Source organism: Leuciscus leuciscus (genome assembly GCF_965113295.1).
Source record: "Leuciscus leuciscus genome assembly, chromosome: 4".
Taxonomy (NCBI): domain Eukaryota; kingdom Metazoa; phylum Chordata; class Actinopteri; order Cypriniformes; family Leuciscidae; genus Leuciscus; species Leuciscus leuciscus.
Window position 1 is genome coordinate 8,104,162 of NC_138728.1, and position 13,205 is coordinate 8,117,366.

The 13,205-nt window shown below is 38.1% G+C and overlaps 2 protein-coding genes across 2 annotated transcripts; one reads left to right on the top strand and one right to left on the bottom strand.

The window, feature by feature from the left end:
- The first annotated feature begins 702 nt into the window (after positions 1-702).
- Positions 703-3,165, top strand: mrps18a (mitochondrial ribosomal protein S18A). Its single transcript, XM_082166883.1, has 6 exons — positions 703-870; positions 1,444-1,475; positions 1,932-2,036; positions 2,129-2,252; positions 2,570-2,645; positions 2,774-3,165. Exons 1-6 carry the CDS (start codon positions 732-734, stop codon positions 2,916-2,918), a joined length of 621 nt encoding a protein of 206 aa, XP_082023009.1. The 5' UTR covers positions 703-731; the 3' UTR covers positions 2,919-3,165.
- A 99-nt stretch (positions 3,166-3,264) lies between these two features.
- On the bottom strand, positions 3,265-13,057 carry rsph9 (radial spoke head component 9). Its single transcript, XM_082166882.1, has 5 exons — positions 7,418-13,057; positions 6,685-6,853; positions 6,120-6,249; positions 5,754-5,900; positions 3,265-3,577 (listed from the first exon to the last, which is right to left on the bottom strand). The coding sequence occupies exons 1-5, from the start codon at positions 7,642-7,644 to the stop codon at positions 3,417-3,419; spliced, it is 834 nt and encodes a 277-aa protein (XP_082023008.1). The 5' UTR covers positions 7,645-13,057; the 3' UTR covers positions 3,265-3,416.
- Between the last annotated feature and the right edge of the window lie 148 nt (positions 13,058-13,205).

Below are 13,205 nucleotides of genomic sequence, written 5' to 3' on the forward strand. Positions count from 1 at the left end.
CAGTAATTGTGGTCAACAAATTCATATCTCCACACCTGTTGCTCAGAACACAGTGAATGTAAAAAATGTAAGCAATGAATGTGCCTCTACTAAATCTACCTTTGCTAATCTGTTTAAGCTGTTTTTCTTTTTTTTTTCAGTAACCATTAAGCCAATATACAATATATTTGAATTGCAAATATGTAAGTTAATGTCACACTTACAAAATACAGTCTGTTTTTACATGTCACCAACTCACCTTTTTAAGTGACTATTAACCTACCTTTCACTGACGTCTAGATGGTTCTTCCAGAAAATACATCGTCAGTCAGTTTGACCAACTGCAATGAATGCCTAAAAGATCGTAATTAATCTTAATAAGTGTAGTTTAGAAATTATTTACAATTTGGTGCTTATTACCTCATTATCTCAGTCCCACCCAGCCGTTGACTGTAACTTTCACTTGACGAAGAATGGAGTGGAAGTGTGCTGAAGTTATCACTCCTTTTCTACCTGTAAAATGAAATAAACTGTAAGTTAAAAACGAAAGCTAGTGAAATGGAGCAGGGTTTTATTAATGTTATTCACACCTCACGAACCGTTCAGTCATAAATCCGTTACTTAATGAATTATTTCCTCGGATGACGAATTTGCATTAACCGCCAAACAACACTGGTGCTCCAGTTACGTTGTGACGCTTCACAAGGAGGCGGAAATGCGTAATTAACCAGGAAGTGACTGTCTGAGAAAGAATGGCGGCGCGCTGTGTTGTGCAGTCCGCAAGGACAGTGCTGAGGTCCGTCCACAGCGAATTCATCAACAAGGGCTTATTTCAGAGGATACCACAGGTCTCTTTATTGGGGAGTGTGCCGTGTCGCGGACTAAGACATGGTGAGTTTACTGGAGTATGATTTCGGGACGTCTGCAAAAGCATCGTCCTCTTTATATGTCATAGCTGTTATTGAGCTTTTATGTATTATATTATATTTAATGCTGTTTAAAAGCATGAGCGCACGTTGAAAATCTGGGATTTAATAGAACAATTAATTATATGAAATTGAAATGTACAGAACATTTTCAAAGACATGTTATTACGTCAAGGAAATAAGAAATATTTAACATTCTACACAATTTTAAGCAACTAATCAAATAAGTATCGTCAGTCAGGTGGTTTTGCACAGACTTTCCAGAATGCATGTTGTTATTAGAATAATACTATTCATACGTACAAAACTACAAAGAAATTGAGAGGTTGATTTTTCAACCCAACGTTTTACTCAGTTTTTGTCTTTTAACATAATTTGTATGCCAAAAAAAAAAAACTAGAAGAATGCAAAATAAAAGCTGTTTCTACATTTTGAATAGCACTCCAATGCTATTAAAACGAGAAGTTTACCTCTGTTTAATTCTGAATGTCTGCATCATGGGATGTTATAAAATGATTGTGCATTTTGTATTTCACAGTGGTGGAGAACAAGGAGGGCAAAACAACAGTTGTAAGTAGCATCCCAAGTGTACATTTTAGAAAGCAATTTATCATACATTAAACAAAACAATATTCCAGTTGCAACTTGCAAGGACTGTCCTTCAAGCTTCGAGAATAGAACTCTGTCTCATCTCTTCTTTGGATTGAACCAGCAATTGTTAGTCCCAATTTAGCTTTTGAACTACTATCCCCTGGTTTCACACACAAGGCTTAAGCCTAGTCCCAGACTAAAATGCATGTTTGAGCTGTTTTAACTCAAAGCTATTTGCACTGACATTTCTTAAAATATTTCAGTGCCATTGTTTTGTCTCAAGATGCACATCTGTAATGTTTTTTTTTCTTCTTTAAGACACGTTTATAAAAGCTACTCAAATCAAATGTCCTAATTGAACTATGGCTTAATCCTAATCCCTCCCTGTGAAACCAGGACTAAAATAGAATTCTTATTTTGTCACTCTTTTCTCAGATTGAGGGTGTTATAGAGCCTACATCGGAGCGACCACCACCTCCCAATCCCAAAGCTGCCTGTCCTATCTACAGATGGAACCTACAGAACAAGTACAACTACACCGTAAGTGCTTGAACATGTGACAGTTCTGTTAACCATTATCTGTATCTCGTTGTCTTTAAGACTTGTCTCTCTCATTCTCATACGTGATGCAGGACGTGCTGTTACTCAGTCAGTTCATTCGCTCAGATGGCGGGATGCTTCCCCGGCGCATTACAGGCCTCTGTGCTCAGGAACATAACAAGATAGCAATTTGTGTACAGATGGCCCATCGGGCAGGTGAGTTGGAACTTTCATTTGAGAGAATTATAATCATAGACTCAATCTGATGTTACCCTATTTATGTTGTATGAAAACAGTGTCAATTTCAATTTCAATAAAGTGGATGTAATACATCATCTAAAACTGTTTTAAACCTTAAAAAAAAAAATGGTAGCCAGTTCAAGGACATAAGATATACACTTTCCCTTGTACATTAATATAAACATTTAGCCCAAATTTAAAAACATCTTGATTTAAGCATCAACTACCCTTATCTGTTTTGATGTACATATTAATAGTTACGATAAGTCAACTACTTCTAATTTTTTTTCTAGGTCTCCTACCAGATCATAGACCCCGCTTACCTGAAGGCCATGTGCCAAAACCTAAACCCAACCCACCTCTCAACCGGTACGATCACCTCAGATGCCACAACAGCACTTTATAATGTCACACATTTGATGAGCCATATTTGCTTGTGCCATTTTTTATATTGGGTGCATCCCACAAATCTAACTGTCTCTTACGGTCTTTTGCAGGTATCTGACACGTTACTCTGTGAAGTCTGTGGAGCCCATCTTAAAGACAGGGCTGAAGTGGTGTAAAAAGAGAATGAGTGTCGGACATCCTGCCCTGAAAAACAACGTCAGATACAGCCCCAAACCACTGTACATAAAGCACTGATAAACAGAGCTGTTTACCCAATCGAAACAGTGACTTCCTATATGGGACAGAGAGGATCTATGGCAAAGAATTTGCACCTTTTCATGTTGTTCATTGCCTCAGCCACAAAGAGACTGTTAATTGATGAACCAGAGTGCACTGAAACATCAAGACTCAAAGATCTTTGTTCATCCCTCTGATTTTGGTTACCGTTCCACTGTCTGATTTGGAAAGGCAGATGTGCAAATAAAATGGTTGTTTACCTCAATAGCAGCTGTTTCTGAGTGTGCATGTGTTTGTGCCAGAGAGAAAACAAGGTACACTTTCGTGTCTGCTTTAAGGGTTGAAACACCAACGCAACTTCAACTTTCCAAACATGTTGACGTGTTTATGTTTTCTTGACAGAAAGAAAATTACAGTGATTGTCAGGCCACAGAGTTGATTACACAAGAACTTGTGATGTCTTTAAAATGTGGCACCAAAAACAAGGAGATTGTGCTTCTGAGGTCAGTTTGGCTGCTATAACATGAAGGGCAGGTCCAGGTTTATAAGTCCATTTCCCATGTAGATGTACCCATGCTGAGGGGTCTGGGGAACATGGAAGAAGGTGAGACCCAGCCAGAGCAAACTGCGTAATACACACACAGTGCCGCCCCGCTCAAGCTGCAGGCTCCATGACCCTGCATGAAGAACACACACAGTAAGCAAAATGACAAGAAAAACATTAGAATTATCCTACTGTGCAAGATCAAAGAGCAAAAAGCATTTTGCATAAACTGAACCTGAATTTTAAACCATTAAACATAACAACCATTGACAGAGTCCAGACTCTGATAGTGTGACAGCAGCAGAGTAAAATCTGGAGAAGAAAGTCGTGTGACAGAGAGTTGGCTCAGTTATAGATAACTATTATCACAGCAGTGTATAAAGAAGAGGCGTTCTGGGGTCTTTCTGTCTGGGTGGCCCCTGCATCCAGCTGCCGACATTGGCCCGCGCCCAGTACCGCAAAGCTCCATGCCAATGAAGTCTGTGTTTGAACTGCAGCTCTGAACATTAAATGCTAACAATGGTTAACCTAAAACACTCAAAAGTCTACAAAATGTACATTGTGACTCTTTGCCTTATTATGAGTCCAAATATTTAACAGACTGCAGTTCTATAGAGAGCTCTTCAAAATACACGACCATGACATTATGTTAATTAGAAAAGCTTTTCAGGAAGATATGTAGTAATTCGATTTTCTCATCCGAGAAATTAGATATTAGATAAGACAAGATACTTCCATCAACACTGAACAAAACCATTTCCCTTAATCTGTTACAGTGATATTTGTTTAAAAACCATACAGTTACACAACATTTTCTGCCTTTCCAAGTTCTTGGAAAGTCTCCCAACTTTTTCCTTGTCCAAACCACATTCAAGGAAACCTGAGTGAAGCCGAAGGAGGGCAGCGGTAAATACCACTGCCATTCCCAGTCTCCTTTACCCACTATTTGAGACGTCCAGATGAACCTGTTCACCTCTGGCACTTCTTGAGAGGGGATATGGGTTTTTTCCACCTGATTGGTCAAGTGGAAAAAGTGGAAACTGTAAGGCAGGGCGGGCGGATAAATGCCCACTGTCTGAGACCTACTCTACTTTTTTCAGTTTTTAAAGACGAAACAAATCAACTTAGCCTAGTTGGGTGCTGCCTGAGGTGAGGGCCCATCCCTTAGAGAGAGAAATAAAGGACAGATCGCCCCCTTTAATGAAACAGCTGAGATGTTTCTAACACTTTAAGTCTGGGCATGTCTCCAGAAGGGTGACTGTTGTTTCTCAGTAGAGTTTGAAGTCACAAAGCAGCATTTGCCTCTTAAATCGGAGTCCGATAACAATATTCCCTGTGAGGAAATGCTTCTTTATCCTATAACGTAGTCTTTTTATGGGTGATCACAGACTTCTCCTACCTCAACAATCTGTACACTTTAAGGTCACATTTAGCAGGAGGTCACTCTTAATCTTGCAATGAGGGCTCTATGAGGCATAAATGCCAGAGTCATGTTTTTCAGTAAAGCTCAATGATGTTCTAGTGGTTTGCTCGGTATGTTAAACAAATCAGATTCCATCTGGTTAAGATTCAGGATCAGCAGAACCAGATATTCCTTGAGGAACTCAATGTTAAACAATCAGTAGTGGTCTGTAGCAAGCAAGGGGCAAAGCTTCATGAAGCATGCCGGATGTATACCTTTCAGCAAGCTTATGTCTGACTTGAATTTGTGGAGAACACCAATAGCCAGGCGAATAGTTTTCTGAATAATTGTTTTGTTAGCTCACTCCCAAATGACAAACATTGCAGGAAGACACACCAAGATATATGAGACAGGAAATTTATCATTGATGTAGAAAATGGCAATCCCTCAAACGCTTCTTCCCAGAAAGAAAAGAGAACAATGGGATCATAGTTTGCCGAACAACACCCCAGATGTCTCCTTGGCTTTCGCTCGGCCTTAGGCAGCTGCCAAATCATATCTGTCATTAACTGAGGGAAATCCAGCAACAGGGATCATGGGATGCTTCGCAGAAGGATTTTTACACCATCCTCATATTTCCCACCACTATTAAGACTTCCTAAATGCAATTTGCATGTCAGCATAATTTTTGGGAAAGTATAGTGGTGTTAACAGGTGTTGTTCACCTTTGAATTATAAAATCTAAAGCAAAAGAGGGGTCGGACTTCAGTGCCAACGTTTCATTACAGGGTGGGAGCTGGAGACTTCCACAAGTACATTCAGAAAAAATATTGTGCCTGGAAATAAAACCGCATCAAGAATAAATCATCACACATAAAGGTAATGAAAGATCATTCCTTTTAATTACCTTTGGGAATGTCCTCACTCAAAGGATCTAGGAAGTCGAGAGCAGGGTTCAGATCAGACATTTTTAAGATGGACTTCTTTTTCAGGTTAACCGGCTCGCGAAAGTGCAGGTAGTTGCGAAGTTTCGCAGCTTCAGTGGGATGTAGACCTGCGATCATGTGCAAAACTTAAAACTGATCTGGGGTCGGACCATTCAAATAAATGACAACATAAAGAGATGAACTGAAGACTGTTACAAGAAAGTGTCTTCAAAGAACTGAAGTGAGCTGACATTTCATTTCACTTGAGTTTTATTCTCACACAGCTGCATCTGATTTCCGGTGGAAAGCATATACAAACACTTCTAAGGGTTTGGCTGTAAGCATACCTCCAAAGCTTCGATTTATCTGCACTTTGCCACTGGGACTCTTTGTAAATGCACCACGTGGCACTACAGACACATCTTTATCGATGTTTGACACGGTCGTGGCCAATCGACTCGCCTCATTCACTTTCACCTGCAGAAAGGGAGCAATGTTAATCGCTCATTAAACATTTAACAAGCCGCCTGCCATCTACCATGTTTACTACATTATAAACCACGAATAAACAGAAAACCGAATAAATAATAACAGTTGTTTTACATCCAAACATTACTACATCCACATAAACACAACGTTCATCATGCTTTGTGTGTGCGTGCATGTGTGTTTAGTTGAAGCTTCCACTTTTCCTCGAAATGTTTAGACACTTTGATTTCTAAAAATTAAAGTTTGGTCAGCGAAGCAAGATCTGCATTTTATAAAGACACAAACATGCCACAATCATGAAGTGGCGATACACCAAATAAACCAAGATGGGCTTTTATTAATTTTGTTGAATCTATTTTCCGGTTTCCTCATGCTTATTATAGCCCCATCTGTGTCATGTATCCCAATGGTCCCTCTTCTCACCGTGACCTCTACCTCCGTGGCTTCGTCCCCCTCTCCCTCAGTGGATGTCTCTGTGTGCTCGTACTCATGGGACGGGTCGCCCGTGAATCGCCCCTGTGCTGCTAATGCCACGTCTGCAGTCATGGACTCAGTGGCTTGTGGCAGCAGGTGCCAATCTAAGCAGTTTAAACTGTTTAATGATTAAAAAAGATAGATAGAATCAAAAATTATTTCAGAAAGAACTCACTAACAAGATTAAAGAAATACTGGTATTGAATATAACTGACCAAAAAAACTATGAAACTAAAATAATATAAAATATTTTATTGCCCGTTTTTGGAACTTTCATTTAAATGGCCACTATAAGATCACATCTGCAAAATGAATTGAGTTATAAAACCTATTGAACTGAATTGAAATTGTAATATCAAGTTTTATGTGTCAAACTTTGTTGAGACACATTGATTTAGCCAAGGCCGTAACCATGTCTTGAACATTGGAAGGGGCCAAAGTTTTAAATATTAAGTAATTAAAGTATTAAAGGAGAATTCATGGTATAAAGAAAACAAATAAGAATATCCGTATGTCTAAAATGTTGAAAATGCAAATTGCAATTTGGCCATTTCTTATTATTGGGGGGGGGACTTATTCCCCTAAATGTCTATGGTGGTTACAGCCCTGCATTAAGCCAATATACACAATCACAATGAGTTAATAACAAGCAGTTATATAAAGAATAAGCATGATTTCCTACCTGTACAAAGACTTATTTTTCTTCATTTCATCCTCTTCAACTCCTTGAGCAATAAAATAGTCACATTTTATCCCCAAAATCTTTCCCCAAAATAAAACCCGGCTGAATTTGTAATTTCTCTTCAGTATGACCAGAGAGGTTTGAAGAGCAGCTCTCTGCTCACTGCTCAGAGTCAAACCATTACCAGCAGTAAAATCCAAAGAGTAATGCAAAGAATCGGAGTCCATCTCTATTCACTGACAAATGTATGTTTACAAAAGAATTGCAATTAATACTTGAGCGATCTGTATTTATTTTGCTTGTTAGAAAGCTGCTGCTGCTAGCAAGCTAATCACCCTCACTCTCCAGTGACTCTGTGGTTGCTAAGGTAAACAAAAGCCCTAGTAGCCTGTTGCTATAGCTACTCATAGACACTCAGCTCACTAGAGGGACAAACTGAAATATCTTATTTAGAAAATTAACTTTTGAGAAACACATTAATAGTTTATTGCTCACATAGCAATATACTTACATTATATATTTGTAATATTATAAAAAAATATATACATTTTTATTTTATTTTTTTCTTAGCATGTGTGATGAACAGATTGGTCGCTCTTCATCTGCTGAGAGAGACAAACAGGAAGCATCTGACACAGCTGGCAGGATGTGTGTTCTGTCCGACCTAATGCCCTCTGCGTGATACCAACAGCTTCACACACTGAACGTGTGAACTCGTGCTGTTAACAGCAGCCCTGGGTGACGGGAGAAGTCAGCTGCCTGTTGTGAACACACAAGCATGTTTATGTGTGTGAAGATGCAGGGTGTGCGTGGCGGTTTGATTAGGATGATAGCAAACAGAAGTAGCCTAGAGAGGGAAGTTTGATTACGCTTTTGCTCATGCATTATAGAAAGCCTATAGAAAGTCACCCCAAAATCGGGGGGGAAAATAAATTATAGTTTTATTAGTGCTGTCAAGTCGATTAATCGCATCTAACATTAAAGTTTGTGTTTGTATAAGGTGTGTATATATTATTATATTTCTACATATATTATATAAAGGCGTACTGTATGTCTGTGGATGTCTGTATAGATAGAGAGAGAGAGAGTATATGTACATATACATATATTGTGTAAACAAAAACTTTTAAAGTTAGATGCGATTAATCACGATTAATCAGACTGACATAACTAAGTTTTAAATAGTTTATAATTATATAAATTATTAATATATATTTATTTATTTATTATTCAAGTTAGTTAGTTTGTTATACTGTCCTTAATTTACACTGAATTCATATTTCACCCCAAAATCGAAAGAAAACATTTAGGAAATTATACATTTTAATATTAAACATTTTAATATATATTTATAATAATAATAATAATAATTGTATTTATTTAATTATTTGTATTGTGACATTATTTTAATGACAATTAAGAAAATTTCATCCCAAAATGTACATAAAGATACATTTGTGAAGTATTTATTCACCATGACAGCATTTGTTGTACTGCTTTCGATTTATGCTGCTTTAAACTAAAAACTCAAATCAAATAATTGTGTCTGGCCAGGATTATTTGCATTAACGTATTGCAGTAATGAGAATAATCATTACACTAAATATAAATTGCATAATTGTCATGAAAATAAATGCATACAAAGGATGTAAAGTAAGTTTTAAAAAAAATCCATGCAAAATATAATTTCTTATTTTCCTTTTAATTTGGGGATTCAATTGTTAGTATCGTGGCAGTTCTAACTTCATATACTTAGTAAATGTGTTTTCTTTTTTAATTTGTTTCCAGTTTAGCTGTTTATATTGCAAACCTTTTTTGTCATCATATTATTTTAATTGCATTATCATAATTTACATTTACATTTAGTCATTTAGCAGACGCCTTTGTCCAAAGCGACTTACAAATTAGGACAAAATTCAGCGAGTCATCATAAAGAGGCAAAAGCAACAACAACGCAATAATCATAAACACACTGTTTAGCGCAAATAGTTTTACCGTTTACAGCACTTTGTTATTCTTCTACAGGTTATTTACCTACAGGAGCTAATGAACCGTAAGTCTCACACATTAACAGAAAATAGCTTTGCAAAATAAGGTGGAAACTGTATGTCTGCTCTATAGCATAAGCTTTTTCCTGCATGGAAAAACCTTGACAAGCAACATCCGTTACAGGTGTCAAGTGCTTAGCACTCTCTACGCTCTTAAAGCAGATCCGTGTGTGTGCGCACTAGCAGACTCGTATGTCTGCATTACTGTGATTAGGAACGGTACTTCAGCGCTGTCAAGGAACGGTTAGCCACAAAGGCCCCGTTGAGTTAGCGGCACACAAGTTCAACACGCACACAGACGGACAGCCTCATTCACAGGAGATTAGTGGCGACAACATCACACCCGCCTCGGGCTATAACTCACAAAGCGCAGACCCCTCTGAAAGATCACGGGCATAGGGGGAAGATTTGAGACAGGAAGGGGAGGATGAGGAGGAGAGGAAGAGAGAAATGAGGGTGGAAAGGAAGTAAAGATGTCTGGATTTCAGTTCTTTGGACAAGATTTGTCTCATGCTAGTCTCAGTCGCTAGTAATCAACATGACCGATTAAGAAGGCCTTATAGGTGCACTAACTTCTGTTTAGGTTTTGCTGCCTGACCCAACTTTGACGTAAATAGACGCCTCTGGCATGGATACAAAAGCCAGTGTTATTTAAGCATTATTTATATGCTATTATAGTAATTATGAATAGGAGCTAATGTCACTTAGTTTATTTACACTATCTGTAAAAAAGGGTCAAATTTACTGAGCTGGAATATTCCATCTTGCTTATTCACAGGTGTTTTCCCTGTGTTTTAAATTATGCATTGTATTGTGTTTTAGGGTTACAGAAAATCCCTAGTACCTTTTCCATTGTTATCTGGATTTTTTCTTAAAGTTTACTATAAGAGTAAAACTCTTTTTCTTTTTCTTTTCACAGTGGAACCAGAGTTACTTTAAAGGGTTAGTTCTTCCAAAAATAAATTCGGTAATCGTTGACTCACCCTCATATTGTTCCCATATGAGTTTCTTCCCTTCTGTGGAACACAAAAGTAGATGTTTTGCAGAATATTCAGATCACCTTTTTCTGTGGAGTAAAAGTAAATGAGGTTTTGAATGGCCATTAAAAGTACTCCACATGACTTTCATGTGCACCATGTTGTAAGATAACATAGGATAGCATCGACATATTTCCATATACGGAAAAATAGATAGGATTTGAGAGTAAATAAAAACTTTTCAATATGTTCCTCACAAAAAGTGACTTGTCCTAATTCTGTTTCTTCCACACAAGAAAGAAAATCATATTCAAAGACATGAAGTCGAGTAAACGATGACAGAGAACAAGTCAGAAATTGTTTTGGTGAACTATCCCTTATTCTGCTGATAATCAGATAATGGAGCAAAATGTCCCAATCTGGGAATTCTCCCTCTAATTCTTCAGTTTATTTTCTCGCTTTTTTCTTCTTTCTGGCTCTGTTTCTTCGCTGAGTAAACTCTGCAAACCTTAAGAGACGTCTGGCAAGGAAACTAAACTTTGCTATTAGTTTTCCCTTAAAGCTATGTCTGGGTGAAGTGGAATAAGTTTACCCCCAGGGCTTGGCGAGGGTCTATTACTCTCGGCTCTGAGAACGTTACCTTACGGACCACCAGCGTTGCCATGGGAATAATCCCAGCAGACAAAAGGGAGGGATCAGAAGGGGAAATCAATGCCGTCAGGCTTTGTGGTTGGCTGGCATAGAGATCAGTCATACGTACTCCGGGTCACGAGGTCAGAGGCATCAATCATGGCTTCCGAAAAGAGCGCGCACTATCTGAAAAGAGGAGAGAAGAAGGGAGGAGAGGAGGAAACATCTACGTCCTTGTTAATGGAGGGATGCATCATCTTTGGGCTATTTCAAGACATCACATACAAATGCAACAATAATTAGTTCCTGTAGTTTGAAAGACCAAACGCAGCTGTAGATGAACCATTCAATGTTTGTATGTGCATGCGCATGTTCAACTGTGACAGAAGAGTTACACGACAGAATCCATATCATGTCCACTTATCCAGAGGCCAGTTTACAGGATCTTTCTTTTAAAAAGTAGACTTTTGTTTGTTTTTCATGGTTTTTCTCTGTGCAAAAGTCACTAAGATGATGCCATGGCATTTGTAAGCTGTTTATTATGTGTTGCTATGTGGTTGCTCAATTATATACAACTTGCATCTCTAGTCCTCTATGAAACTTTTTCCTACCTATTTTGTCATATGAAAAACAAAAAAAGAGTGTTATTTATTGTTCATATCAGTGGCAAAAACAGCAAGGGTTGAGTTACTTTGTGAAGTTTATATTTAGTATTAAGGGCTTATTTAAATCCATAATCATGAGGAATAGTAACAGTGATGCTTGTCTTAGCAAGCTAAACTAATAATGCAAACAAAATGTTTATTTACTTTCCTAATCATTGGTTTCCATCCAGGCATCCAGCAGCTGTTTTCCTTATTGTAGAGGTGCAATAAGGTTTTTCTAGATTGGCTTCAGCTGCCAACACTCGACTCACTTTATAACCAGAATGCATTTGGTCTGGGAGTTTTGCCACTTTGAGGCCCCCAGCAAACACCATTCAGTGAAACTTGACCTGCTCTCCGCATGTTTTCAGCCCATTTAAACAATTACTGAAATGCTTTATTTGACTCACATGCATCTTTTGTCTCAAGTTGCACATGGGCGTTTGCGTCTATTAGGGTTTATGGCAGTGTCAAAGACTGTACCAGTAAATGCTGTTATTTCTAGCTCTCACAGAATGAATTGAAGTTGTAAAACTACTTGTATATGATTGTGCATGTGCTTTTACACCAAAATGTGGCATGTAGTGTAAGATCTGTGATGTTTGATTTAAAAAGTGTTGTGTATAAAGAGCTGTCCTATTACACACCCAAATACACACAGAGGAAAAAAATCTTAAAGTCACTATATATCAAAATGTACAATTCTTACTGTATCCTGGAAGATTGCAATGTTGATTGTTATTTTATTTATTCATGTGCCCATCTCTTCTCTTATGACGCGTTTACTGGCGTGAGGGCGAGGCAACCTGTCACTCACATGAGATCGACCAATAGCAAACCACAACCATCCAATCAATTCCCCATGGACAGAATCAAGTCCCGTCCTACATTTTTCTTATTCGAGAATCCGTTTCACTTGGACATACATCACAGTAGGGAAGAAAAGACTATCGCAACTTACATTTAATGCTGACTTTAACAAAGCTAAAGCTTAAGCTTAACTTGCTTACAAAGTTTTGATTTTTTTGTGCAATATAATATTTGGCAACCTAAAAGTGAACCCACTGAACCAGCCGTCAACGTGATGGTACCCTGCTTTATAAGCTGACCTTCCTGAATGGTAACAGGTAAAACACTGGAAAAGATCTTCAATATTGTCTGTTATTGCCTCAACAAGAGAAGAAAAGATTTTTTTTCTTCACACACACACTCATTAGATCAGTTTCTGTTCTTATGGAGTTTTGAACGCTGATCCTGGCGTTTGTAGCAGGTCACTCTTGCCACAGAGTTTTCTGGGCTGCTTATGGTGTTAAAGTAAGACGATTTTGCTCTATCCTGACTAATGAGCTGAAAACCGCAGTCAGGAGAAATGTGTCAAGTGTGTGTTTGGAGAGCGTTCATTCATCCATTTCCAGGAAAATCTAAAGCTTAAGACTATGAGACTCAGTGTACAAATGTTGAGCCGTTAAAATGATCAGACACTGCAATT

Coding starts and splice junctions, on each gene's coding strand:
- mrps18a (XM_082166883.1), top strand. CDS start 732: ATGGCGGCGCGCTGTGTTGTGCAGTCCGCAAGGACAGTGCTGAGGTCC. Junction 871..1,443: donor GTGTCGCGGACTAAGACATG/GTGAGTTTACTG, acceptor TGTATTTCACAG/TGGTGGAGAACAAGGAGGGC. Junction 2,037..2,128: donor AGAACAAGTACAACTACACC/GTAAGTGCTTGA, acceptor TACGTGATGCAG/GACGTGCTGTTACTCAGTCA.
- rsph9 (XM_082166882.1), bottom strand. CDS start 7,644: ATGGACTCCGATTCTTTGCATTACTCTTTGGATTTTACTGCTGGTAAT. Junction 6,250..6,684: donor CCACGGAGGTAGAGGTCACG/GTGAGAAGAGGG, acceptor CCCTTTCTGCAG/GTGAAAGTGAATGAGGCGAG. Junction 5,901..6,119: donor GATAAATCGAAGCTTTGGAG/GTATGCTTACAG, acceptor ACATGATCGCAG/GTCTACATCCCACTGAAGCT.